The sequence below is a fragment of the Beta vulgaris genome, chromosome 5 (assembly GCF_026745355.1).
Source record: "Beta vulgaris subsp. vulgaris cultivar EL10 chromosome 5, EL10.2, whole genome shotgun sequence".
NCBI classification, from domain to species: domain Eukaryota; kingdom Viridiplantae; phylum Streptophyta; class Magnoliopsida; order Caryophyllales; family Amaranthaceae; genus Beta; species Beta vulgaris.
Window position 1 is genome coordinate 39036030 of NC_079206.1, and position 27965 is coordinate 39063994.

Here is a 27965-nt window from a genome sequence, read left to right on the forward strand (position 1 = left end):
TTAGGTGAGGTGAGCAAAAGCAAGTTTTTAGTACCAGCAACACTTGCAGATTTGCATGGCATATATATATATATGCTCCACGAATTTCACATTTGAATCTCGACTTTTCATCTCCACGTTGGGTGAGAAGAAAAACCCTCTTTTCTATTATGTGAGCTAAAGAGATCATTTAAAAATAACTTAATTAAAATTTAAAAGCGACTTCTTTAAGATAAACTGTAAGACGATCTCGTCGTTTTATTCGACAATTTGCCTTCATTTTCTCCCCTCTATTAATACCCATATTAATTGTCTATCCAACTTCTATTCCTCTCCATATATCACATAAACAAGTTCATATGTCAATGTGAAGACTTATTAGCTAAAAATTCACTCAACTTCTTCTAAGATAATACCACACCATGTATAAGCAGGAATGCTCAACACGGTCCCCTAATAAGTGGGAAGATATCGACCTACTAAAAGATGTTCTAAAACACGCTGACCCGTTACCTTCGACTATCAGCTGGTTGCCTGCTCCACAGCCGGCATCCAACGCCACTGAAGTTAATCCACCGTCAAATGACCAACGATTCGTCAGCTCCGTGTCGTCGCCGTCATCATCTGATCAAAGCAATGAGCAGATTACGGTGTACCAACAAATATCCGCTGTTTATTCAGGGCCGACGGTTTTAGATATCGAGAAAGCTCTGTCTGTTACCACGGATAGTTCGCTACGGCAACAAAGTTCCAGGTTTGCTTTTGGTTTACCCACTCCTCTCTGCCGTATGTGGTTTTTGTTTTTAATATGGTTAGTATATTGCTTGCTACTTCTACATGGTTGACCGAACAAACTAAATGCTTCGTATGTTGCACAAAAATGAAAACGAGAAACAGATATGAGACATAAACAAAAGGGGAACGTGGGTTTATATTTTTAGCCCATGAAAATGTTTCCTTAACGTGTCCGTGCAATTTAGTCTCATAGTCTGTCGCAATACATACTCCCTTTTTTAAAAATAGATACTCCGTTTTCACGTTTACATTATTCACAATGTCATATACTCTAATTCGATCATATGATTAAAAGTTAAAATTTTCAATTATTTAATAATAAATATTTGGATATATTGATTGTCATAGTAACTAAAAAATAAAAAGATTATGGAATGATTTGTAATATACCAAAAACTGAGCTATTGGTTCTAAATATATGAGGTGAGAGTGAACTATTTCTATTATCTAAATCAAGAGGAGAGCTATGATGTCCCCTCTCGAAAATACTTATATACCTTTAATCTCACAAAAAATATTAAAGAAAATATTTTTCTTATTTACAAATATGGATAGTAAAGAAAGTTTTACATTACCAAAAAGAAATACATAAAAATGTGTAAAAAGAGAAAACTCACAATTGAAAATATAAATTGATGATTAAATTAATTTTCAAACAATTATAAAAACAAATATTCACAAGATTCTTACTATCTAAACTCTCAATTGCAATAATAATTCAAATAACATGCATTAACAAACCATAAAAGAATTAAAAAAACGTAACAAGAGAATATTCATTTTCTAAAATTTTAGGGGAGCACAATTAGTTGAAATAATAAATAATTAAAGATATAAAGATACATCATCAGATAATATCAATTTATCATATTTATTTATTGAAGCACTACTCACCATAATATGCCTAAAAAGTAGAAACCTCTATTATCCAGTAAAATTAAATTTAACTATTACACATAAAATACGAATATAGTATATATATATTATTATATATTATAATATAATTATAATATTTAATATAATTATTATATATATATATATATATATATATATATATATATATAGAGAGAGAGAGAGAGGAGGGCTCTTGTGAGAACACCTCCTCTATGTGAGAACACTTTTTTATGTGAGAACAAATCTAGACCTTTGGATCTAATCTAATCTAACCATCTTAAATACACTTATGAGTAATGGTATTTTTGTAATTTAGTTTAACCCTTACCCCCTTCTTCCCCACCCCTTTCACGCTACTTTTTTTCTCTCTCTATCTTCTCTTTCTCTCTTCTCTGTATCGTCGTTCATGGAGTTTTAGTTCGATTATTTGCGGATTCCGCACTATTTTTTTTTCAAGAATTTTGTTGGTTACTATGATACAATAGAGGGTCATTATGATATATAGCAGAGGCCAGGATTGTGTTGGTTACTATGATACAACAAAGGGTCACTATGATATATAGCAGAGGGTTGTGTTGGTTACTATGATACAGCAAAGGGTCACTATATATGATATATAGCAGAGGGTTGTGTTGGTTACTATGATGCATCAGAGGGTCACTATGATATAGCGGAGGGTCACCATGATATAGAAATAGGAAACATTTTTTTCTTGGCTAAGGGCCTGTTCTCCCCAGCTTATTTTCAGTTCAGTTCAGTTCAGCTCCAATAAGTTCAGTTCAGTTCAGTTCAGTTCAGCTCCAATAAGTTCGGTTCAGTTCAGCTCCAATCAGTTCAGTTCAGCTCCATTCTTTAATAACTATTTTTTTAAATACTATTATTATGTTGGTATAATTTATTTTACTAATTACTCTTATTATTATTATTATTATTATTATTATTATTATTATCATTTTTATTATTATCATCATTATTATTATTATTATTATTATTATTATTATTATTATTATTATTATTATTTAAATATATATCATTACTATTAAGTATTATTATTATTACTGTTGTTTCTATATATTATTTTGTTTATTCTAGCTTTACTCATTATTATTACTATTATTATTAGGAAGAACATGGTTTAGGTCAAAGCACAAATAAACCCACTTTTTTTAGCCCATAAACCAATCAAATCGTGTCAAGACGGTTTATGATTTAATTTTCACTGTCCAACCCAATCATTATTTTTATTACTAAATATTTTTATATTATTAAATCTAATTATTAAAATAGTAATATTAATTTACTTCTTAAATATTATTGTTATTATATATCATCATCAAGTATTAATATATTAATACAAATAATATAAAATAATTATTATTAATTATCATTATTATCATTAATTATTATTATTATTATTAATTTATGATTATTAATATTATTTATTTATAACTATCATTTAAAAATATCCAAAATACTATTATTATTATTCATTATTATTACTTATCATTATAATAATTATTTAATATTCATATTATTATTGTTTAAAATATTATTTATATATTTATTACATTCAGTTTAATTCAATTTAATTTAATTCAATTCAGTTCAATTCAATTCAGTTCAATTCAGTTCAGTTCAGTTCAGCTCCAATAAGTTCAGTTCAGCTCCAATAAGTTCAGTTCAGTTCAGTTCAGCTCTAATAAGTTCAGTTTAGTTCAGTTCAGTTGTTTTATGCCGAAGAGAACATGCCGTAATTTGTTTAAACATGTGATCGATAGGTTATTATGATGTAACACCATCGTTACTATGATATTTTCTCATAGTTTTGCAGCAGGCTTAGTTGCTCAATGTCGTTTTCCTCATGGTAATCTTCTTCAATTTTAGGTTAATTATTATTAGGTTAATTAGTATTTTGTTTTCTTTCAGATACGAAAGTTGGATCTTCTTCGTTAATTCTTGAATCAGGTTTCTTGGAGGAGAGAGATGAACATGAGTGAGAGAGAGTGAACACATGAGAGAGAGAAAAAAATTGCTTGAGCCGACTGTTTTGGAGGAGAGAGAAAATTAGATTAGTTTATATTGTTTAAAAACTTGTGAGCCACTTGATTAAGCCTAAACCTACGGATGAGATTCATTCTCACATAAAAAAGTGTTCTCATATAGGGACCTATTCTCACATAATTTAGATCATTGTTTCAAAGGAGAGTTGTTGAATATTCTTCCAAATAGATGATAACATATACTACCCTGACTTAGTCCTTTCTGTCAAACATTACTCTTTACACTAGCAATGCAAATAAAAAATCATAACGCTCATCAAATATTCACCATAAATATAACACTCTTAAGTTAGTTTTTTTAGCACTTTTTGATGTTATTATTAATATTAATATAATATCGCACGCATCGCGTGCATATGTTACTAGTTATACTATAAGGGAAGGAGACAACAATAGTGTCCCCATTTGAAAAGATTGTTTTACCCTTCGTTCCTTTCTAAATTACAAAATCAATTTCTACTAAAACGAGACTTGAAAAAAACCGTCGGAAATGCAATTATAACAATCAATGACTACTTAACAAAAATCAACAGAATTGCATAACTCACGTTACAAATCACTCAATTGAGGAAACTTTACAAAAATACGAAAATTTTATGACAAACTAGATCCCATTAGAGCACCATTATTCATGATCTTAAACCAAAGATCATCCCACTCTCTTTCTAACTTTCTCTCTTCAAAAAATAACATCTCACAATATATTTTTACATATCCTCTCAACCATGAACAACAAAAAAAATCATCCCAATTAATTTTTCTTCTTTCACTCTTACTTTTTGACCCATCCAACTATTTTTTCTCTCTCTCTTAGTCTTTACTTTTTATTTTTTTGAAATGTAAAAATGAAAGATATTTCATTTAAAATAAGCAAAATTAGAGAAAATCAGTAAATAGCTGGAAATTTTTTTTATCCAAAATATAGCAAAATGGGTCTCTATTTATAGTGCTCGTTAAAATTGAGCTATTCGTATTTTTTTTTTCACTTTGAATTTTCTAAAATACTACCTTCGTTTCCTAAAGATCTTCCTTGTTACTGTTACTACAAATACCAATGAAAATTAATTTGTGTGGGGTGCGAGGTAGGTAAAGTAGGAGAGAGAAAAGGGTTAAGATAAATAAACAAATAAAAAGGGGTTAAAGTAGGAGAGAAGACAGTAATATAAAATTGAATTAATAATGTAATGGTGGACCATATGATAGGGACATGAGAGGGTAAAAGATGAAAAAAACTCCAAATAAGGAATAAAATAAAAGAGGAAAGATCTTTTGGAAACGCACTTAAACGGAAAGAGGAAGATCTTTAGGAAATGGAGGGAGTAAAACCGTTGGAAATTTTATAAAAATTACTATATTTCAAAATTCAGTCAAAATGTGACATTTGACATCTCTCATCCTACAATCTTATTCATCATTTCACTCACTCCATGCATTTTTTTCCCCAATCATCCCCACTCATCCCATGATCTTATTCTCAATCACCATTAAGAGTATTTTTTTCAAGATCATCCACTTTATCTTTGTTTTCAATCACCACTAAGGGTGCTCTTAGTAATTACATACTCCCTCTGTTTTTTAATCATTCTCACTTTCCTGTATGCGTCTTCCAATGCACTTTTTTAAACTTAAATATCTTCCACTACATATTAGTAAAAATTATAACGATTGAATATTAATAAAGTACTAATTGAGACAAATCAAACAAGACCCCACATGACTATGTTTTTCTTATAAATTGAGAACATTTGAGAAGATTTTTTTCTAAGCATGAATAATGTCAATATTTCAAGTGAGAGAGGGCGTACTCCGTTCCCAAGAACCATTCACAATTATGTACTCCAAAAAAATTACAAATACACTACAACGTCAATACAAATTACAAACTAATAAGAAAAATATATGATTTCGAATGGGAGTTCAAATTTTTCCATTAACGATTTGCGAACTTCTAAAAAAGATACGTAATTCTTTTTAATCTTGCAAGTTATTTCAAATTAGTTGACAAAAAAACTAACAACTCTTATACATGAATAATTTAACTCTGTATTGTATGGTCTAAAATTTGAAATAATTATTTAAAAAATCCGTACATGTTTGTAACAACAAAAAAACATTATAAAATATAAATCAGTTTCGAATACAATAACAATGACACAAAAACAAATAAGCAGTGAAATTAAAAATCGATTAAAACAATTGATTTTATTGAATTTTTTTAAGAATAATTCAAAATCCAGAAAAAGGACTAGAAGAAGTATGAACAAATAAAAACCCAAAAAAAGGAGTAGAAGAAGTATGAATAACTAAAAACCCACAAAAAAGAGTAGAAGAAGTCTTGAAAAAAACAAAGGGAAAGAAAAAAGAAAAGTGGATGAGCAAGAACTTTGGCGACAAATTTCTTAAAAAAATCATCTTCACAAATTAAAGTTCAAATAAATGTAATCGGATCTTTGAAAAATTTAGTTGACCATACCATTTTTGGGACAAAATCAAGAACATAGAATGTGGAAAGTACCTTCAAATTTGAGTTTTCCCATTTAATTCGTCAACCAAATAAACTACAATTTTAACCCCATTCTCACGAACGTTTTGAACATAACTACTCAATCAAAATGAAAACCTAAAAGGACCCACAAAAACAGAGATGAATATTACCTTAAAAATTAATGGAGCGTTGATGGGGTGAATTTTGACACCAGATTGGCTTATGAATGTAGTGTTTGCTGTGAATATGAATATGAAATCTCAATCTTTTTTAGTGATATATGAATGATAGTGGGATAAGGAGATGTGTCGTTCTAATTTTTTGAGGGAAGAGAATATATAAGGTTGTAAGTGGGAAGATTAAAATGTTGAGGACTAGATGATAAAAAAATGAGATACATCAGTCATATGGTATATGGGATGGATGGTTATATTGTAGGTGGAATTGATAGTCATATGGGTTGATGGGTAAAATTATGTAGTTTGTTACTTGCATACAGGTGTCTTTGTGACTTTTGGCTACACGTTTTGTTTGACAATTAACAAAGAACTACATTAATCATACTCGGTTAGATATACGTGAAACAACAATATTACATAAAATCATGATAACAAATTATATTTATCTGGGCTCCTCTGTACATGATTAGACATGAAACTCAATTCATATCAATCTTTACATGATTTAATTTGTTTCGATATTGAGTAATAGTTATGCCCAAAAATATCATCGCACGTATTGCATGCATAAAAAACTAGTCCTATAGAAAAAAGAAAAAGCAAAAACAGGTTAGAGTGGACTATTCTTAATTAAGGAGAAAACACAATATTAAGGAGCTTATATGATGAAAAAATAAAAGAAAATATTGTATTGACTAAATGAGTAATAGAAAATTAGTCAAAACAGATCTATTACATACCATTTTTTGCAGGAAACAACGATTTTATATTTTTTTCTTCAAACATACACTTTAAAATTACTTTTTCTTATTGCGAGAAGTAACCTTACCCAAAGCATTGATCCACTAGTTTTTGCTGTTGACCCACTTGAATCCCACATCTGCCCCACACCAAGCTCGGAACTTTACACTAGTTTGAGGAGAAAATGGAGGGAAAGGGGCTAAAAAGGAAAAAAAAAGTCACACATATAAAAAAAGTCGTGTATAAAAACTCGAAAGTTGGTGGATAAGCCAGTGGGTTAACGCATGAAAATAGACATATGTTGTGTCTAGCAAATAAAAATTACATCTAAAGTTATGGTAAAAGTTATAACAGGTTATTCATGGCAAAAGTTGTAAATATAGTCATATATAATAGGTATGTCTAACAAATTATCCTAAGTAATATTGTAATTATTTTGAAACTTCTTACAGAAAAAGAGGTGTACGCTTTCTATAGCATGGAACTTTTTTCGTTTTGTTTTTATGAGTTGACATAATTTTAAAATTATTGTCAGGATATCAGTGTTTGATAAAGAATTCAGCAAAACTGATAATAAGTATACCATAAAGATCAAAAGTAGTAGCAATGGAATGGCTGATGATGGTTACAAATGGAGAAAGTATGGACAGAAAATTATCAAGAATAGCCCAAATCCGAGGTATGTTTGCTTTCTACTGCCACGTTCCCAAAGTTTAACTTGTTTACTTTTACTTTCTCCTGCTCTGATCCAAAGTTTTAGAAACAATTTTCTAAGATGGTGTTTAAAAATAAAATAGTTCTTGGTGCTCAATAAAAAACTGATTCTCTAATGTGATGTTCGCACTGTAGAAACTTAGAGCACCTCCAATGGGGAATTTACCCTCCCCATATAGACTCTCTCTCCTCAAATGGGGCTCTCCATGAGTGGGGTTGGTTCCCCATTTAATGAGGATGCTCAAAGATTAGGGGAGGTGCCCAAATGAATAACTAATGAGGAGGTTACACCTGGCGGGAGAGAGAGAAAAAAAAGAGCAGCTGGCCCATGAAGACTGACGCGCGGCAGAGGGAGAAAAAAAGAAAGGGTGAGCTGGCTGGCCATAGGATGACGCGCGCCCAATCAGAAGGTGACAAATGTCACCTTCTCCTTTAAAAGCAACGGTTATTTTTAAAATAGCCGTTGCACAATTTTGCCATTTTAAAAAAAATCTGCTAATTAAAAAAAAAAAAAATTATACCAACGTTCATATTTTTTAATTGTCTATAAATAGAGACCAATTTTGCCATATTTTAGATACATTCAAATTTCTCTACCTTTTCCAATCTTTAATTTCTCTAATTTTTCTCATCTTAATTATATATTTTATTCCTCTACTCTTTAAATACTTCCAAACAAATTATCCATAATTATGAATCCTAATAATTCTAATTATGGAAATAGGCCTCAAAGAACCCCAAATTATCAATTTAATCTCAACCACCCACAAAATCCAAATTTCCCACAAAATTCTAACTCCCCACAAAATTCTAATTTCCAAAGTAATCCAAATTTCCAACAAAATTCAAATTCCCCACAAAATCCAAATTTCCATCAAAATTTCGAACAAAACCCAAATCGTCAAAATACTAATATTGCTTTTGATCCAAATATGCTCAATAACCCTCAAATCCAAGCCTTATTCCAAGCATTTGTACTCCAAAATCAACAACCTTCTAATTTCGAAACCCCGCCCCATACTCCGGTGAATCTCTCATCTCCAATGTCTCAATATATGGATCAAAATCCTTCAACTCCAGGGGGAGACGGGAGCAATAACCGAATACCGATTGGAGATTATTACCAAACTCAACAACTCGGAGACGATGATGATGCTTATGATGATGATGATGAAGATGAAGCGGACCAAGGTGGAAAAGGAAAAATAAGATACTAAAAGAAAGGTGGGGACATGATGAGGATATAGCATTGGTCTCCGGATACCTTAATTGTGGTGGTGATCCATTAGTGGGAACAGATCAGTCAAAGGCAAAGCTTTGGATAGAAATCAAGCGCATCTACGATGCTGAAGTGGTAAAAAAACCATCACTCATCCACCCAAGGACCATGAAGTCAATTAAAGCGCACTGGAGAACCATCAACCGACTCGTGACTTTGTGGGTATCGCAACTCGGTGAAGCCGAGCGAATGAAATCAAGTGGAATGGCTATTACGGATGTAGAGGCTAAAGCTCATGAACTATACAAACAAAAACAAAATAATAAAGCTTTCAAATTGTACCATTGTTGGATGGGAATGAGACACCTTTCAAGATGGCAACCCGGATATGATTCAACTGTTGTGAGTCAATCAAGTTCAAAAAGGTCAAGTGATGAAGTTGTATCAGTTCGCCCGGATGGTCAGAAGAAGGCTAAGGCACAAAGAAAGATGAAAGGAGTAGCTACAAGTTTAGATGATTTCAACAACACCTTAAGTGAAATGCAAGGTGAACGAATTACAATAAGGAAAAATATAGAGAAATGATGGATTACCAAAAGCAGCGAGATGAAAAGAAAATGAGGTTCAAGATGTATCAATTGTTGATGACCAAACCATCTCTTGATGCGGTTGAGTTCGAATACTATGAGAAGCTGAGAGAAGAGTTTATGAAGTAGTTTAGTTATAAGCTTGTTTTATTTAGTATCCTTAATTCTTTCGTAATTCTAGTATTTACTATCCTAGTTTGTATTGTTTTAATATTTTTTATCTATTGAGAATCTTATCTTCTGAAAAGTGGATTACAATCTTATCTATTGAGAATCTTATCTTCTGAAAAGTGGATTACAATCTTATCTTTTGAAAATCTTTTTTTTGGGATTGTGTAGTCCTTTCTTATCTTCAGAGATTGCACTCTTTAGAGTCTTAGATAGTAAAAGCGAAATTATTGAAAGCGATTTTCAAACATCTAACAACGACCATCTCATGTATAAAACAATTCTAATCTAATACTTCCTTCATTATGAAATAAGTGAAACATTTATATCAAAAAACTCTCACATAAAAGCTTAGGTTTGAAGCCACAAAAGCAAAAGCGATTAGAAAAACGCATCCTCCACCTCATGCGAGGCGGAGAATAATAGGCGAGCCAAGACGCAGGCCTTTGAAGAGGCGCGAGGCGCAAAAGTTGGCTGCCTTTTCTAGTTTGGCGCGCGTCTGTTACGAGACCTCTTTTTTTTCACTGTTTTTGAACTTAACACTCACACAACACAATAGCATACTAACCCTTGAACTCGACAAAGGGAAAATCCCACACTGCTTGACCAGAGGCGGACCGAGAATGGGACATGGGGGTACAAGTGTATCCCCATTTTTAAGAAAAGCTTTGATAAAAAAAAACCAGGAGGGAAAGCTAGAAGTCGCAGCAAGGTAAGAGAAAGCGAGTGAAAGTGTCAAACCATGGTGGTATTGATGGAGATTTGTTGCTCCAGTAGAGTATAATAGAGGTATTAGATGAATTCATGAAAGAACATCCACTTCCAATTTTCTTTCTCTTCAATCTCACCCAAAATTTGTGTTTTTTTTTCTTCGATTAATTTGGGGCAAACACAACTAATTGCAAGACGACTTCCATAACCAAAATTCTTCAAAAGTTTAAAGTTTGAACCTCAATTTGTTGTAAATGGTGGAAATCTCAAGTAATTTCATGGGATTTTTGTTCTTTCTCTCTCCTCTGCTTTTGCATTGTTTTCGGCTTTGCGTGGAAGATGCTACTTTCTCTCTCTGATTCACTGTTGTACAATAAGTTATAATTGTTTATTGTTTTAAATTTTGTTTTTCATTTTTAATGATTATTTTGCTTAATTAATTGATTGTTTTATACTTTTATACTTAAATATGTTATATTTATATCTATATCTATACTAATATATTAAAAGGCGTGCGCAAACAAGGAACGGTGCCACGTGGCGCTCTCCCTAGGGAGTTTTAGTTCATGTAATCCATGTACAATAAAAAAAATTAGAAATTGCATAGTATAGGTTTTGATCCCATGACCTCAAGTTCATGTACTAAAGTTTTAACCACTAGACCAAGTTGTATTTAGTGTTATCATATCAAAATATAATATTAATAAATGAAAATTTTTCTTACCCGGGAGGGAACACAATAGTCTTGGTCGGTCTTATTCACCGGTGCTCGCTGGTAAGTCTCTGTTTACTTCTCTTCTTCGTCTTTTCTGTGTTTGTTTTTTCTTATTGGTAAGACTTTTATGGTGAGTTGTACCTCACTACCAAGAGGGAGAAATTGTGAAGTGCTGAAGTTCTTAATCACATGCTTTTTCTTTATTTTTTATTTTTTATTTTTTCTTTTCTCTTTTCTTTAATCTTTTGTTATTTTCTTCTTTCACATTTCTCCTTTTCTTCTTCTGTTATACTCGCCTCTTCTTTTTCTTCCTATCTTTTGTTACAACTCATCTCTTCTTCTTATCTTTTGATGCAGTTAATTTTTCTAATAATAGCTATACTGCAACTGTATATTTTTCAATGCAAGCAGCTAATATTTTGTTAAAAATATTTGTTTTGAGTGTAAAATTCATTTTATAATTTATTTTTAAGGTTTATCAGGTGCACCTCTCCTAGATGATCGAATATATTTTTGAAATATTTTTCAATTGCACTTTTAATATGATATTTATGTTGTTCTAAGTATTTAAATGCTTCTATATAGGATTTCTTAGTATTTTTCCACGAAAGGTGTGTCTTGCCTACGGGATGCTAGCGTCTTGCGTCTTTTAAAATTAATCATAAAAGAGAGAAGTGTTTTACTTATTTCAGCTGAACGAATGAAGTATAATCAAACATCGTACCCTTGTAGCGTGAATTCCTTAGAAAGATGCAGTTTCTCCTCCAAGTATGAGATTAAAAGGCTTAAGTGTGGTCTCTCTAGTTGGTGCACTAAGCAAAGAGTAAAAACTAGAGGTGATCATGGGCCGGGCCGGGCCGCGGCCAAAAAAATTTGCCCATTGGCTGGGCCGGGCCTAAATTCGGGCCGAATTTTTGTGTCCAAAGCCCGCTATTTCGGGCCGGGCTTAGCGGGCTTTTGCGGGCCAAAACGGGCCGGGCCAAAAAATAGACTAAAAAGTTGTTTTTAGCTTTCCCAAAGCCCGCCCAAAAACAAAAAAAAAATGACCGGGCCGGGCCGGGCCCGGTCCGCGGGCCGAAAAATTCTGCCCAAAACCCGGCCCAAAAACGGGCCGGGCCGGGCCGGGCCAAAATGATCACCTCTAGTAAAAACTATAGAGCAATGGAGGAAGAACTACTTTATCTCTCTTTCTCAATAATATAAAACCAAGAGGGGTTTCGGAGAGGGTCAATGTTTTTTTTTTGGTCTTGCGAAATAAAATAGTTAGATATCCCTAAAATGATCACCTAATATTAATATATAATCATATATTAAAGATAGATAGTATGAGAGAACAATCCGTCTTGCATGGACCCGATTCACACTACACTAGGGGAAAAAACAGAAAGGGCTGCGCAGGAAGGGCTGCGCTTTTCGTAAAAGTGCAACCCTACTAGTGAAGGGCTGCACTTTTTTTAAAAAGCGCAGCCCTTCACTTAGTAGGGCTGCGCTTTTTAAAAAAGCGCAGCCCTTCTTACCTACAGAAGGGCTGCGCTTTTTTAAAATGGCGCAGCCCTTCTTGAAAAAATTTTAAATTTCGAAATCGCGGGCTTTGAAATATTGAGCGGGGATTCGTCAAATATATTATCCCTCATTCTCTCTCCTCTCTCACGTCCCTCATTATTCCTTTCCTCCTTCTCTCTCATCCTCTCTTCTCTCTCAAAAACTCCCATAAACATTTGCGACAAAACCTTGAAATGATTTACACTAAACATGTCGACGGAGTCCGATTGCCTATTGTGATACCTTTTCGGAAGTGGAACGAGCCAACGAGTTAAACTCACCGCTATGCTGTGATGTTTAGGCTTTTTAAGCCATCCGAGTTCGTTTAAGCCTCCAAATAGCCATTTTAAGTTTTTCCGAATTTTTTTTTCCCTTAAATTATGTATTAGGGTTTTGTTTTATGTATTTCAACATTATTAGGTTAATGTTTGGAGGTAGGCCTTGTTTTCAGATCTATAATGTTCTTGTATACTTCTCTTTGTTTTGATTAATGTTCTTGTATACTTCTCTTTGTTTTGATTAATGTTCTTGTATGCTTCTCTTTGTTTATTTTGATTAATGTTCTTGTATACTTCTCTTTGTATATAATTTCTTGTATTTTCATCTTTGTTTTGATTAATGTTCTTGTATACTTCTCTTTGTATATTAGTTTTTGTTCCTTTTTTTCATTTTCGTTTCATTCTTTTTATTGTTTTGGGTTTAGTATTTCGTTTCGTTTCTATTCTCTTCTGTTTAATTTCAGAAAATGTGAGATTATGAGTAAAAAAATGTCAAATAAATTTTTTTTTTTAAAATTTTTTTTTTGGTAGGAAGGGCTGCGCTAGTTAGGAAAAAGCGCAACCCTTCTGATGCGCTTTTTCCTAACTAGCGCGGCCCTTCTAAGCTAGAAGGGCTGCGCTTTTTCCTAACTAGTGCAGCCCTTCTAGCTTAAGGGCGGCGCTTTTCTAGCGCAACCCTACTTAAAAAGTGAAGGGCTGCTACTGAAAGAGCTGCTGTCAAAAAGCGCAGCCCTACACGCCTTTTTTAGCGCAGCCCTTCTTCATTTTTCCACTAGTGCTAAAAATAGTGTGGACCAGGCCCAGGCACGTGACCGGTTAAGAAGTACTCACTTATACACTATATCTAAAATGGATATACTATATCAAAAATAGATACACTATTTGATATATAGGTACACTATATCAAAAATAGATACACTATATCATAACTACGTACACTATATCATAACTAGGTACACTATATCCTATAGGAACACTATATCATAACTAGGTACACTATATCCTATAGGAAAATATTTACTTAAACGCATTATATAAACATACACTATATCAAAAATAGATACACTATATCAAAAATAGATATACTATATTATACATAGCTACACTATATCATTTTAACATACACTATCCTAAACTCACGTGATATGGATCGGGTGCACACTAATTAGTGTGCACCGGGTTTATATTAGTTTTTTTGATGAGAGAATCATTCTCTTACTTTACTTAGCCTTTCCCGAAATTTTAGGTGAATAACCACCTTTGTGTATTCTCCTAAAATGGCCCTACTTGCCTAATTTATAGGACCTAATCGAATTTAGATAGTTTAGAAATAAGTCGAATCCGATTAAGACTTATAGATTGCAGTTGGTTTCTAGCCAAATTCTACAACCCCCTACCTATCTTAATTAATTAGTTTAAAAAATCAGACTCACAACTTTCATATGGGAGAATGAGATCTCCACAACAGAGACTAAAATCTTCATAATAGGGTTTGGAAAAATCTCATATCAAGAGTACTTTATTCAACAAAACAAGAAAATGAACTAAAAACTGAAAATAAAAGGAAAAAAAGGGCTTACCATGGATGGAATCATCCATGGCAATCCCTAAATGATGAACAAGGGGTAGGAGGGTTTGAGAAAGAAAAGAGAGGGAGAGAGGGATAAAAGAGGCTAGGGTTTCGTTTGTCACCAACTTGTTACCCAATAGTGCTTCTAATAGTACTAACAATTGTTATAAGGAAATTATTTTTTAAAAAATAATCATGTATTTATACTAGAAAATATCTAATTTGTACAATAAAATTGTTTGTTTGCAATAATGATAATAGTTTGTAATTACTAAAAAGTGGTATATGTGATGGAATAACTTTTTGACTTAGTTCATTTTTCTTTACCTCTGATAGATTAGAAAACTCCTAAACTTTAACAATATGAGTCCAAAATGGACTACAGTAAAGGATCAAGGTTGGAATAAAGAATGATCACTGATTACCTCCTTTCTTTCAAGGGAATTCTTCTTACCCTAAAAAAATATAGAGTACTATCAATAATACGTTTGGGTTATAACAAAAAAAATTAACTAATATTTTCTAGTTGGCACTTAAAAGTAGGGCTGCTCACAAAAAACCGAAACCGAAATCCCGTACCAAAAATCCGGAAAACCGGTTAAAATGGGTGGTTACCGAACCGGGAAAATTGGGATTGAACGGTTCGGTTACCGAACCGGTAAAAATAACGGTCAAACGGTACGGTTACGGTCATAATTTTTTTATAAAACGGTTAACCGAAAAACCGAATAAATTTATTTATTATTATTATTTAATTTTTTATAATAATTATATTAATTAATTTTTTTAATTAAAGACATTAATTATAAAGTGTAGACATGTAGTATGTGACTTAACTTCTTGTCACTGCCTCACTGGTAACTTACCTAAGGGCTAAGGCTAAGAGAATTAGAGCACTGTGAAGTGTGTGGCAGTGTGCTCAACAATCAACATGGAAGTGTGTGGAATGCTTGTTTTAACGATGATTGTCTTTTATAGATAATTTTGATATTAATGGTATATTATTTAGGTTGAGAAAAAATTAAAATCTAATATATAAAATAAGTAAACTGATTTGATAAAACTTGAGTAACGGTTAATGGTTAACCGGAAAATCGTACCGAAAAACCGGTTAACCGTTTATGCGGTTACCGGTTTGAACGGTTACGGTTACGGTTCGCAAATATGGCGAACTGATATTTTCGGTTACCGTCCCGAAATTTTATTTCGGTACGGTTAACCACCCATGAACACCCCTACTTAAAAGGATAATTCATAACTCAGAAAATCCGCCAATGATATATAATATTTTATATTCTTTGAGGGATTCAATGATACTTAATATGGTAAAACTGAAAAGTTTATTAACCGATAACAGTACTGTTGGAACCCAAGGGAACACTCAAGAAGGGGGGGGGGGCTGAATTGAGTGGTGAAATCTAATCGATTTTCACAAAAATCCTTTTGTGGCTCAGTGCCTGGCACTGTGCCAAACACTCGTAAATCGCTGATTTGAGTTTTTGCGAATAATAAACTAAAAGATATTAGATTTGACACGTAAACACAGGATATAACGTGGTTCAATCTCACCTCTGAGATCTACGTCCACAAGAAACAAAACTCTTTATTTCTTTGAATCCTAAAATATCAAACTCTTGATACAATAAGATTCCCCTCACTACTAACCCTAGTAATGACTCCCAACACTTAACTCTAAGTGTTGACACTCTCTATAATGTTAAAGTTACAAAAAAGAACGATCCTCAATATGTGCTTCTTAGTCAAGCAAATAGAGGACAATTACAATTGTGAAATAGTAACTTAAATCTAACTCGCTCAGTGCTATGCTCAGTGCCGGAGGAAATAGTTTTCAGCTTTTAATAGACTCGATTTTTCTCTCTGAAAACGTGAGATCTAAAAGTGAATTATGAATCCCTTTTATAGAACATGGGTTGGACGAATATCCTTCCAAAGGATATCTTTCAATTCCTTAATTCAAGGGATTTAATTCTCTTTTAGAAAATCAATCTTTATCTTTATCTTTATCTTTATTCTTAAAAAGATATGTTTTCCATAACAGATTTTCTTTTCAACTCAAAAGATATTTTCCAAAATAAAATCTGATTTTATAAAACTTGTTTTTAGGAAATTCCAGTTTTTATAAAATCTCTTTGAAAAACACGTTTTTCAAAAAACACGTTTTAAACAAAATTATTTTATAAAAATCTTTTAAACACGTTTTAAGGAAACTTGATTTCTGTAAAAATCTTTTTTCTAAAATTCTTTTATTTTGTAAAACATATTTTTATAAAATCTTTTCTAAAGCCTACGTTTTACCAAAACACGATTTTGTAAAAATCTTTTTCCAAAATTTGTTTTTATCAAAATCTTTTATAAACACGGTTTTATAAAATCTTTTTCTAAAACTCGTTTTTATCAAAATCTTTTATAAACACGGTTTTATAAAATCTTTTTCTAAAACTCGTTTTCCTTAATTCTTTTTATTTCTGATTTCGAAAACCTATTTCCTTTTTATATAGATATATAATTTTAATATAATTATTTACTTTCTTAACTCAAAGAAAATAATAATTATACTATAACTTTATATTTCTATATTTAGCACATAGCATATCACTAAGTTAGAGCATATTACACTTTAATCCAAAGTAACTATTCTAAGAAACTATAAACTTGGACTTCATTCTTGATTCTTTTTCTTCAAAGTCTTCGTTTATCAATTTCTTGCTTCATGCATCTGTTGCAACTGTTACATACTTTCATGCTATAACATATTATATTAATTTTCATCATCAAAACATAACATGTGCATAAAACATAACATGTACATGCACAACAAGTACTATTTCAAAAACAAATCTTTTAGTAGTCTTGAAATTGTTTAGTTGGGAAAACAAAATTATGTCGTACAAGTAAATGTACCAATTATAAATTAACTGGTTATTAAACCTGGGTTAAGCTCCGGATAAGGAACAATTTTCTTTTATTAATAATATACTTTAAGATGAAACCACTAAATAACACTTTTTCTAGTAGTTAAGATTCTAGTATATAAATTAGAAGTCACGGGATCAAACTCTATACTATGCAATTTTTAATTTTTTTGATTTTATTTGGAAAAAGATTAATAAAACACCCTTAAGGAGAGCGTCACATGGCACCGTTCCTTGTTTAAGAACCTCTTTAAATATATTAGTATAGATAATACATGTAAGAGGAATGACAAGTGCTCTGATGGAACCACTTTATAACTTCATGTTTGTCTGCATCTGGAAAATGCTAAGATTACCCTTGTTGGAGCTCTATTACATCCTCCAATTGTTGATTGTTTAGCCTTTAAAAGTTCGCTGTCTTTTTGATTTGGGTAAGAGGGTCCCCTCGATTTCTTGCTCTCTAATGTTCCTCCTATTATTTTTACATGCTGATGAAGGCTGAAAATATAAGTCCATGCAGACTCCTATATAAGTAGTGTACGTCTTGAAAAAAAATCATAAAAGACGTTTTGGTGTCACTTTTTCTTAAAAGGTACCTTTTTGCAAAACGTGATACAAAGATGGTAGTTTATCACAAAATTTTTTTGGCAAAACAAGTATGTGAACATAATTCGTTACTTCAATGATGTGTGAGTTAACCATCATTATTGTCCATCAATCCAAGAACGTGAGCTACATTTCTTTTATGGAAGAATGTTAACAACATTGTTCCCCTTAAAAGCCAACATTATTTATATGAGAAGTATCACCTTCCCTTTCGAGTACTTCGATTTGGTAGCTAGCAGATATGTTGTACGTCCAAATTTCATGCTTATCATTGTACATAATTTATTAGAGCATTCAAAACGTAGTGGAACTAACATGCTCCAAAGCTTTTCTCTCCTAGCCATGATATGCATTATCGAATTGGGGCGCAACTATCCAAGTAAAATAATAAAAATAAGGACATGTGATAAATGAAATGTTATGAGATTTTATATTTTATGGCGAAACCAAGAGTATTCGGTGAGATATGCAAATGCAGGCCAAAGACATTACTAGCAACCGCAGTAATGTGAGGAGCAACAAATTAGTGGAAAGTGAGGTCAAAGAAAGAAATGAAGAAATTAAGAAGATAGAAATAATGGATAAACCTTGCATTATTAACAAGGTTGCAGCCGACAGTCGCACAAGGATGGAGGATGAGAGACATAAGTTTTTATGTTGTGTATTAAGTGTTTCCACATAATAATTTACAACCTAATAGTTACAAGGCTAACTATATAATGGGCCTCAAGTAATATCATAACTGGGCTAAAGATATATATAAAACAATAAAAACACATAATATAGTCCAACACCCCCCTCAAGTTGGAGCATGGGGATTAACAATGCCCAACTTGCCAAGTGAATAAAGGAATGAACATGTGCCAAGGGCCTTAGTAAACATGTCCGCAAGTTGTGTAGTAGTGGGAACATGAGCAGTAGACACGAGACCCATGTGAATGGCATGTGTTTATTATTTTATATCTTTGGCCCAATCATGATATTTCTTGAGGCCCATTGTACAGTTAGCCTTGTAACTATTAGGCTATAAATTGTTCTGTGGGAACACATAATGCACAACACAAAAACATATCTCTCTCATCCTCCATCCTTGTGCAATTGCCGGCAGCAACCTTGTCATGGTATCAGAGCACTGGTGACTGGTGGCTGTGTAAACAAATTTTTCCTGCGAACCTTGACTGAACCTTAGCCTCACACGCGTGAAGTGTTAATGAGAGACACAACAATGGGGGACGAGAAAATCGTAATTCTTGGAGCAAAAGGGGAGTGGTAGGTGAGTGCCACTTCTCTATTTTACCTAGGCTCCGATGAGCAGCTAGGCAACATGATTACTCATGTGATAATCTCAGGCAAAAATTATGTGGCTTGGGCGTGAGCGATGACGCTCTCTCTTCGCGCGCGATGTAAGTACGTGTTTATTGATGGGTCGGTTGCTAAGCCAACCGAATCGAATGGTTTGCTTGATTGGGAAACAGTAAACTCGATGATTCTCTCGTGGCTGCTGAGAAGCATGGAGCCGAGAATTCATGAACAACCATACCGTTGCACGATAATGCCAAAGACTTGTAGGAATACCTTTAGAGGAGGTTTTGTATGGCAAATGGACCCCGTATACAACAGATTAAGGCGTCCATTACTAATTGCAAGCAAACTGACACAATAAAAGTGGATGAATATTACACAAAACTCATGGGGTTGTATGACGAATTGGTGAGACTGAAACCTTTACCGTAGTGTGAATGTGGACTTGGTGCAAAACTGGCAAAAGATAGGGAAGAAGAGATCTTCCACCAATTCTTGATTGGGCTAGATGCTAAGTATGGTCCTGTGCATACTAAATTGCTCTCACCACAACCTTTGGGTGACTTGAACCGTGCGTATCAAGTCGTGATTTAAGAGGATCAATCACGAGTGGTTGTTCGTAGCAAGGATGCTCATGCGAGCACCTTTCCACGTGAGTGGTGAGCATGGGAGAGGGCGATTTGATCGGATTGATAAGAGTAAACTTGTGTGTTCACATTGCAAGAAATAAGGACATGAAGTAGGCACTTGCTTCAAGATTCATGGGAATCCGGCATGGTATGAAGAGTGGATTCGTGCGCGCAATGCTGTTGCAGCTGACAGTCGCACAAGGATGAAGGATGAGAGAGAAAATTTTTTGTGTTGTGTATTTTGTGTTCCCACATAACAATTTACAACTTAATAGTTACAAGGCTAACTGTACAATGGGCCTGAAGTAATATCATAACTGGGCCAAAGATACAAAACAATAAACACACATAATATAGTCCAACAATTATGCATGCTTTTGAGATTTGAGCACAACTAACTGAAATTAAAGTCAAGAACACCTATATGATTGGATTGAAAACCCAATCTTTCACCCCTTTCTCTAAGCATGGAGACTCAAACGAAGTCTTAATTTTGCATGTGGATGAAACTTAATTACACGGTGCAATATAGAATTTCAACTTGTTATTAACCTTCTGTAAAAGAGTGTAATCGTATATCAACTTACACATAAGGAGTCAAGCTAATTCACTGAGGCTTTATGCTCTATAATAATCTCAGAACTTTTAAGAATAAGAGAATGGAGAAAATAAAGAGAATAAGGAGATAACTTTAAATTACTTCTTTCTGTAAAATGTAAGATGATTACAGAAATGAGCTAAGGAAGGTATATATACAATGTTATTATTACAATTAACAGATGTAATAACTCTTTCAAACTAAAATAACTAACTTCAATAAAATCAAAAAGTTGTTAATACACATCAACCCAAACGAATAGCTAATTGATAATCACAACTCATTTAACAGGTGTGAGATCAGTGACACCTAGCTTATCAAGCAGCCTTACCAACCAAGTAATTTCAAAGGCAGCAACAGCCATAGCCCTATATTGAGCTTATGAAGAGAAACTTGAAATGAGTTGATTGATTTCCATAAGATAAGACTAGATCCTAGTAACATAATATAACCAGTTACAAAGCTTCTAGAATTGGGACAACCTGCCCAATCCGAGTTTGAGTAACCCTGTAGAGTGAGCTGCTTGGAAGCTTGTAATAAGATGCCTTGGCCAACAATACCAACAATGTATCTTAGGAGATATTGTAGAGCAGAAACATGTTGAACTCTAAGAGCCTGAAGAAATTGGTTAAGAGTCTATACTGGAAAGGAAATATCTGGCTTGATATGAGTTAGAAAGTTTAACTTGCCTACCAAACATATGTACTGACTTGGGCTAGCGTAAAATTCCCCTTCTTCAGCTTAAAGTTTCAAAGTCAAATGAAGAGGAGTCTTAGATGTTTTAGACACATCCAAATCACAGTATGCCAACAACTCTTTGGTGAATTTTCTTTGGCTTAAAATGATTCCATGTGAAAGCCTGGAAGCCTCAATACCCATGAAGGAACTCAAGGGACCTCTGTGTCCTAATTTTCTCTTGGTTTCTCATGTAAACCGTCGCCATGACCATAAAATCTAGAGGTGGAACGAAGAGTGCGACGCCACAAGGTCCAAATTCGGATTCTCAAGTGCTTAAAACATGACCTATGGATGAAATCTTGGGTGTCGAAGCAATGATTTTGGGTTTTCATGACGGAACTTTTGACTCCTAAATCTTCGTTACAACACCTAAAGATGTTTTCGGAAATTCGCCATGCTTTCAATGACTGGCTTGAATCGATTCATCGATCAAAGGAGAAGAATAAGGATCATTCAATTCAAGAAGGTATGATTCTTATATTACAACAATTTGAGGAGGTCGCTTCTGATTTGAATGAGGAATTGATTTCCAACGCGGGTTTGAATTTGAATATGGATGTAATTTTGCTTGATTCTGACTTAAATATGCACTTGAATTGTGAATGAAAATCAACCTTTGGTGAAAATTGATTTTAATGATATTCAAGAAGAAGTTGATTTATAGAATTCGTCAATAGTATGTTATGTGCTTGGTGCCAATCCACCACTTCAAGTGATGGATGTTTTTTTAGACGAATTTGGAAGAATTTTAGCATTGATAAAGTTGTAATGGTGAAAAAAGGCATGTTTATTGTTCGATTTCATGCTATGGATATGCTGGATAAGGTGTTAAGAGGTGGCTATTTCTCTGATCAGAAGCCAGTCATGATGAAGGCTTGGTCACAGGATATGAATTTTGAGAAAGTGGAACTAAGCATAATTCCTATTTGAATTCAAGTTAGGATTGGGCTGAAATACTAGGGGGAGAAATATCTTGTTAAAATTGTGGCTCAAATTGGACAACTTGTTCAATGTGATGATGCTACATCAAAAAGAGATAAAGTTCAGTTTGCTAGAGTTATGGTGAGAGTTCGAGTTAATCAACATCTACCTAATTCTCTAACATTCTTAGACGAGAATGGTGTTAAACAAGAATGTTCAGTTACATATGAATGGAAACCTCAACAATGTGGAAACTGTATGAGGTTTGGTCTTGAATTAGTAGACTGTAGAGCTCACAAGCACAATAAGATTTGGGTTAAAAAAAAAAGTAGAGTATCAACTTCAAATGTGGCACCTGCTCCAACAATAGACGAGAAAAAGGTTGTTGATGTAGAGGGCTTTCAGAAGGCTCTCAAACAAATAAAACTCAAACCTACTAGTGTACCTTCCACTAGCACAACAAACGCCTTTGACATTTTGATGAATGTTGTTGAAGAAATTCAGGATGTAGTGCAAACTAAAGTTAAGCAGATTGTTTTTGGGGAACATGCAGTATCCCATGGACATTGCTGTGGGAGGAGGGAACTCCTCCACAAGCAATGGATAGAATCTTCGGCTGGAATGTCCGAGGGCTCAACAACCCAAAGAAGCAGCTTGATGTTATGAAATTCATACATCATCACTCTATGGGTCTTGAAAACAAAGGTAAAGGGTTTTAATCAAGGGAGTCTTTACCAAAGAGTGTTTGATTGCTGGTGCTTTAACTCCAACTCTACATATCATGATTGTGGAAGAGTGGTGCTTGTCTGGAAGTATGGAATGTTCACAGTGAACATTATTCAAGGTAAAAGTTAGGCTATACATTGCAAGGTTTCTCCTAAGAGTGGATTACCATGTTTCTTTTGTACTTATGTATATGGTTTAAATATTGGTGCGAGAAGAATGGATCTATGGAAGTTTCTAAAGCAGGTTAACACAAGTGAGTCATGGCTTATTTGTGGGGACATGAATGTGTGATGCATGTTGAGGAAAGAATTGGGGCCCTAGTGAGAAGAAGTGAAATTGAGTGCATTACTCAATGTACAAGTGAATGCAAAATGACTGATGTGAAAACAACAGGGCACTTGTTCACATGGAATAACAAGCAACAAGGGGAAGCTAGGGTATTCTCTAAGATCGACAGAATAATGGCGAATCAGGCATGACAAGATAACTATTGCAATGTAGAATTGGGGTTTTTAAATAAAGGTACATTTGATCATAATCCTGCTCTATTGGCTGTGTACCCTAGAGCAAATTCTATAAAGACGCCATGTAGGTATTTCACTATGTGGAGACATTCAAATCAATTCCTCACTAAAGTGCCCGAAGCTTGGTAGAATAATGTTGTAGGCACTAAAATGTTATCTGTTGTACAAAGACTTAAATGTGTTAAAAAGGAGCTTAAAGAGCTAAACAAACAGGGATTTAATGATGTATAGGTTGCTGATGGTAAAGCCTTACATGATATGCATGTTTCTTAAGAGTTGATGCATGCAAATGTTGGTAAGCAAGAGGTAGGTGATGCAGAACTAAGAGCTATAAGTGTATATAAAAGAGAAGCATAAAATCTACACTGGTTTCTTGAGACACATGTCGAAACTAGATTGGATAAGAAATGGTGATGAGAAGATTTTAGAAGCAAATTTATGCCATTTATGATAAGAATGGAATATGGCAAGATACAGATGCAGGTTTGAATAAAGCCTTCCTTGATTTTTATCAAGGGCTTTTGGGAACTACTCATCAATAAAGGAGGAAGGTGGTGAGTCAAATTGATCATAGTGGGCCTTTATTTACAAATGCTCACAAGTCTATTCCTGACAATAGATATACTATGAATGAAATAAAATCTGCCTTGATGTGTATAGATGAAACTAAAGCTACAGGCCCTGATGGCTTTGGAGATCAGTTTTACAAAGATGCTTGGGGGAATATGCGGGGTGATGTTATAAATCCATTGCTTGATTTTTTCAATATTGGCGAGCTTCTTAAGGAGGTAAAGTCTACCACTATTACCTTGATTCCTAAGAGTATATATCCTACAAATGCTGCTGTAATGTTTTGTATAAATGAATCACAAAAGTGGTTAGTAACAAATTGGGTAGAATTTTATAGATGAAAATCAAGGAGGGTTTGTTCAAGGGAGGTATATAAGCATAATATCTTTATCATTCACGATATTGTAAAGCACTATGGGAGGAAGAATATAAGCCCCAGCTGCCTTATGAAAATTGAGCTTCAAAAGGCTTATGGCACCATAGATTAGGATTTCTTAGAGGAGATGGGTGACTCACTATTGTTTCTTGAGAGATTTATTCAACTGGCAATGACATGTGTTAGAACCCTTTCTTTTTCATTAATGATTAATGGTTCTTTGCAAAATCGTTTGTCATCTAAGAGGGGCCAAAGGCAAGGAGATCCAATCTCTCCCCTCTTATTTGTCATAATTATGGAATACTTATCCAAAATTTTGAGGAATATTGGTGATCTCCCATAATTTCACTTGCATTCTAGATGAAAATCGGTCAAACTAACTCATTTATGTTTTGTGGATAACCTGATTATGTGTTGCAAGGGGGATTTTAACTACACTTACATCAGGCTTGAAGCCTTTAAACTCTTCTCTAACGCCTCTGATTTAAAGGCTAATATCAATAAGCCTTCTTTAATTGCCGTGGAATAAAAGAGACTGAAATCCAAAGAGTTAAAGATATCTCTGGCTTCCCTAGATGCTCTCTTGCCTTTAGATATCTAGGTGTTCCTATTTGTTCAAAGAAGATTACAACCTCCCAATGTGATACTTTGATTGAAAAATTGATTAGTAGGATAAAGGTGTGGAGCTCCAGAAATTTATCATATATGGCCAGAGTACAACTTATTAATGTTGTATTGTTGAATATTCATCAATACTGGGCCCATGTCTATTTCTTGTCAAAGATAATTCTGACATAGATTATAAGAGTGTGTAGGTCCTTCTTATAGAGTGTCATTTATACTCTGAAAGCCTGAACTAGTTGCATGGAAAGATGTTTGCTGCCCTAAGAAGGAAGAAGGTTTGGGTTTCAGAGATATCTTATTGTGGAACACTGCCAATATGGGTAGATATGTTTGGGGAAAGACAATGCTTAGATTAGGTGGATTGGCTATGTTTATCTTCATGAACAATCTTGTTGGGATTATGTTCCTAAATCAGGAGCTTCCTGGTATTGGAAGAAGATTTGTGCCACAAAACATAAGCTGAAGCAGGTCTTTACTTTGGATGAAATGTGAATCATGAGCATCCACTACGTCAAACTTATTTACAACAAACTGATCCAACAACAATAGCAGGTAAACTGGATCAATTTTACATGGAATAAATTGTCCTTGCCCAAACATAGATTTATATGTTGGATGGCTATGAACAATACAACACACTTTTAGCTAGTGTGTTGTCCAAAGACCTCAAAATAGAGGAAATGATCATGTTGTTGCATATTTCCCAGGCTGAGTACAAAGAATTAGTAGGATCATGTTTCTTTAGGCTTCGATCAACAAAAGTTGTCTTTTTTATCATAGACAACACTAAAAGCATGCCTATCTTTCAATCAACAAAGTTATCTCCACTAAACTTTTCAGAAATAAGAGAAATTGTAGGATTTTCTGAAGGATGAATGAAATAGACAAATGTAGAATCCTGAAGTGGAGTAATATAATAGGAGTAGAAGGAGAAGATGTGTTTACATTTTCTGGCATTGTGAGAAAATTTGATGATAGAACTGAGTTCAAGAATATCTGAATTTCAATTAATTTCATAAATTAAGTTTAGTTTCAAGATGAAATCAAGATGAATCAAAGACTGTGAGGAATCAGATGAAATTTGAACAAAACTGACCTCAATTAATCAATTAGAATGAAACAATAAAAAAATAATCATAAATGAAATATGATCTTTCAACAATCAAACAACAAGGAATTTTAGTGAGAATTTATTACTGATTTTCAACAAGAAATTGATCAAACGATTATCATTTGTAAAATTCAGTCTATATTTCATTGATTTAGAGAAAACCTGGGAAAATTGAGCCGAAAATTATGAGGAATTTCATCATTATTGATGAGAATTTGGAATCTCCTGCTCTAATACCATGCAATAATTCTCAGAACTTAAGAACAAGAGGATGGAGAGAACATGAATAGAATAAGGATAAAGCTTTCATTTACTTTTTTCTGTAAAATGTAAGATGATTACAAAAATGGGATAAGCAAGGTATATATACCTTGATATTATCACAATTAACACTTGTAATAACTCTCTATAACTAATATAACTAACTTCCGTAAAATTAGGAAGTAGTTAATACACATCAACCTAGCATTCACACGTCCACTAACTAACTAACTTAAGGATGATGTAGATGATGTTGAGCAAAGTAAGCTCAGGGGATGATGATGATGTTGCTGATGATTCAACAACAGTTGTATCTCCAATATGCTTATCATCATTGAAAAAAAAACATATTAACTAAATATAAATTTTATCTGTATATATATCAATGTTTTTGGGCAAAATTTTGTTTTAACCAATAGAAATCAGTTAAATAAGTTAAAAATTGACAACTATGTTATGTATATTATATTCTTACTTAAATGATACGAGAGAAAACAATAGGAAAGCATAGATAGAAAAGCTGAAGCACATAAAAATAAAATGACCAGAAAAATACAGTCCAATTAGAAATAAATTAATTTTAGCTAGAATTGATGTTTATCTATTATGAAATTTATTATTTGGAATTCTTATCGTGTAGATGCTCATATTTTGGAATAGTCAAATGAGAATTTTTTTTAAACTTTTTTTCATCCATGTACCAACTACTTTTGGTTTTATTTGGCCTGCAGAAGCTATTATAAGTGCACAAATCCAAGATGTGGGGCAAAGAAGCATGTAGAAAGGTCCATTGATGATCCTGAAACTCTTATAATTACTTACGAGGGGCTTCACCTCCATTTTGCGTACCCATATTTTTCTACTAGCCATACTCAACAAGTTAGTCCAACTTTAAAGAAGGCTAAGAAAACATTGCTAGAAGGTCTTGTGGAAGACATGCAAAAACAAGAAGTCACGCATCAAGTAAGTGCAGAATCACAAGATACCTATCAAAGGCATAAAACTGATACTCATCAAGCATTAGTAAGCTCTCAAGGATTACTTGAAGATGTAGTCCCAATGCAAGTACGAAATCCATCAAAGGGAAGCATGTTTGATATTAGTTCCACTTGTTTTACTTTTGTTCCTTCTTATATCACATCTTCCACTTCTCTTACCTCACCGCCCAATTATTTTCCGTTGCTGTGAATTAAGAAGTTGTCCTTAGCTCTACTGTTTACTTCTCCTTCCACGTCTAAATTATAGTATCAGTATCATTTTATGATGTAATATACTCAGCATTCAGATTAGTTTACGGAAAAGAAATATTGGCTGACAAAATCGTGAAAATATATGGTTGTAATAATATTAATAGTGTACAATAGGATCAAATCATTTCTTTTTATAGCTAAGAACTACAAAAAGTTCTA

General features: G+C 33.4%; 1 protein-coding gene across 1 annotated transcript; it reads left to right on the forward strand.

Moving 5' to 3' along the window:
• On the forward strand, positions 1–27965 carry LOC104893659 (probable WRKY transcription factor 49). The gene is made up of 3 exons (XM_010679791.4): positions 1–733; positions 7669–7812; positions 27288–27965. Exons 1-3 carry the CDS (start codon positions 402–404, stop codon positions 27742–27744), a joined length of 933 nt encoding a protein of 310 aa, XP_010678093.1. The 5' UTR covers positions 1–401; the 3' UTR covers positions 27745–27965.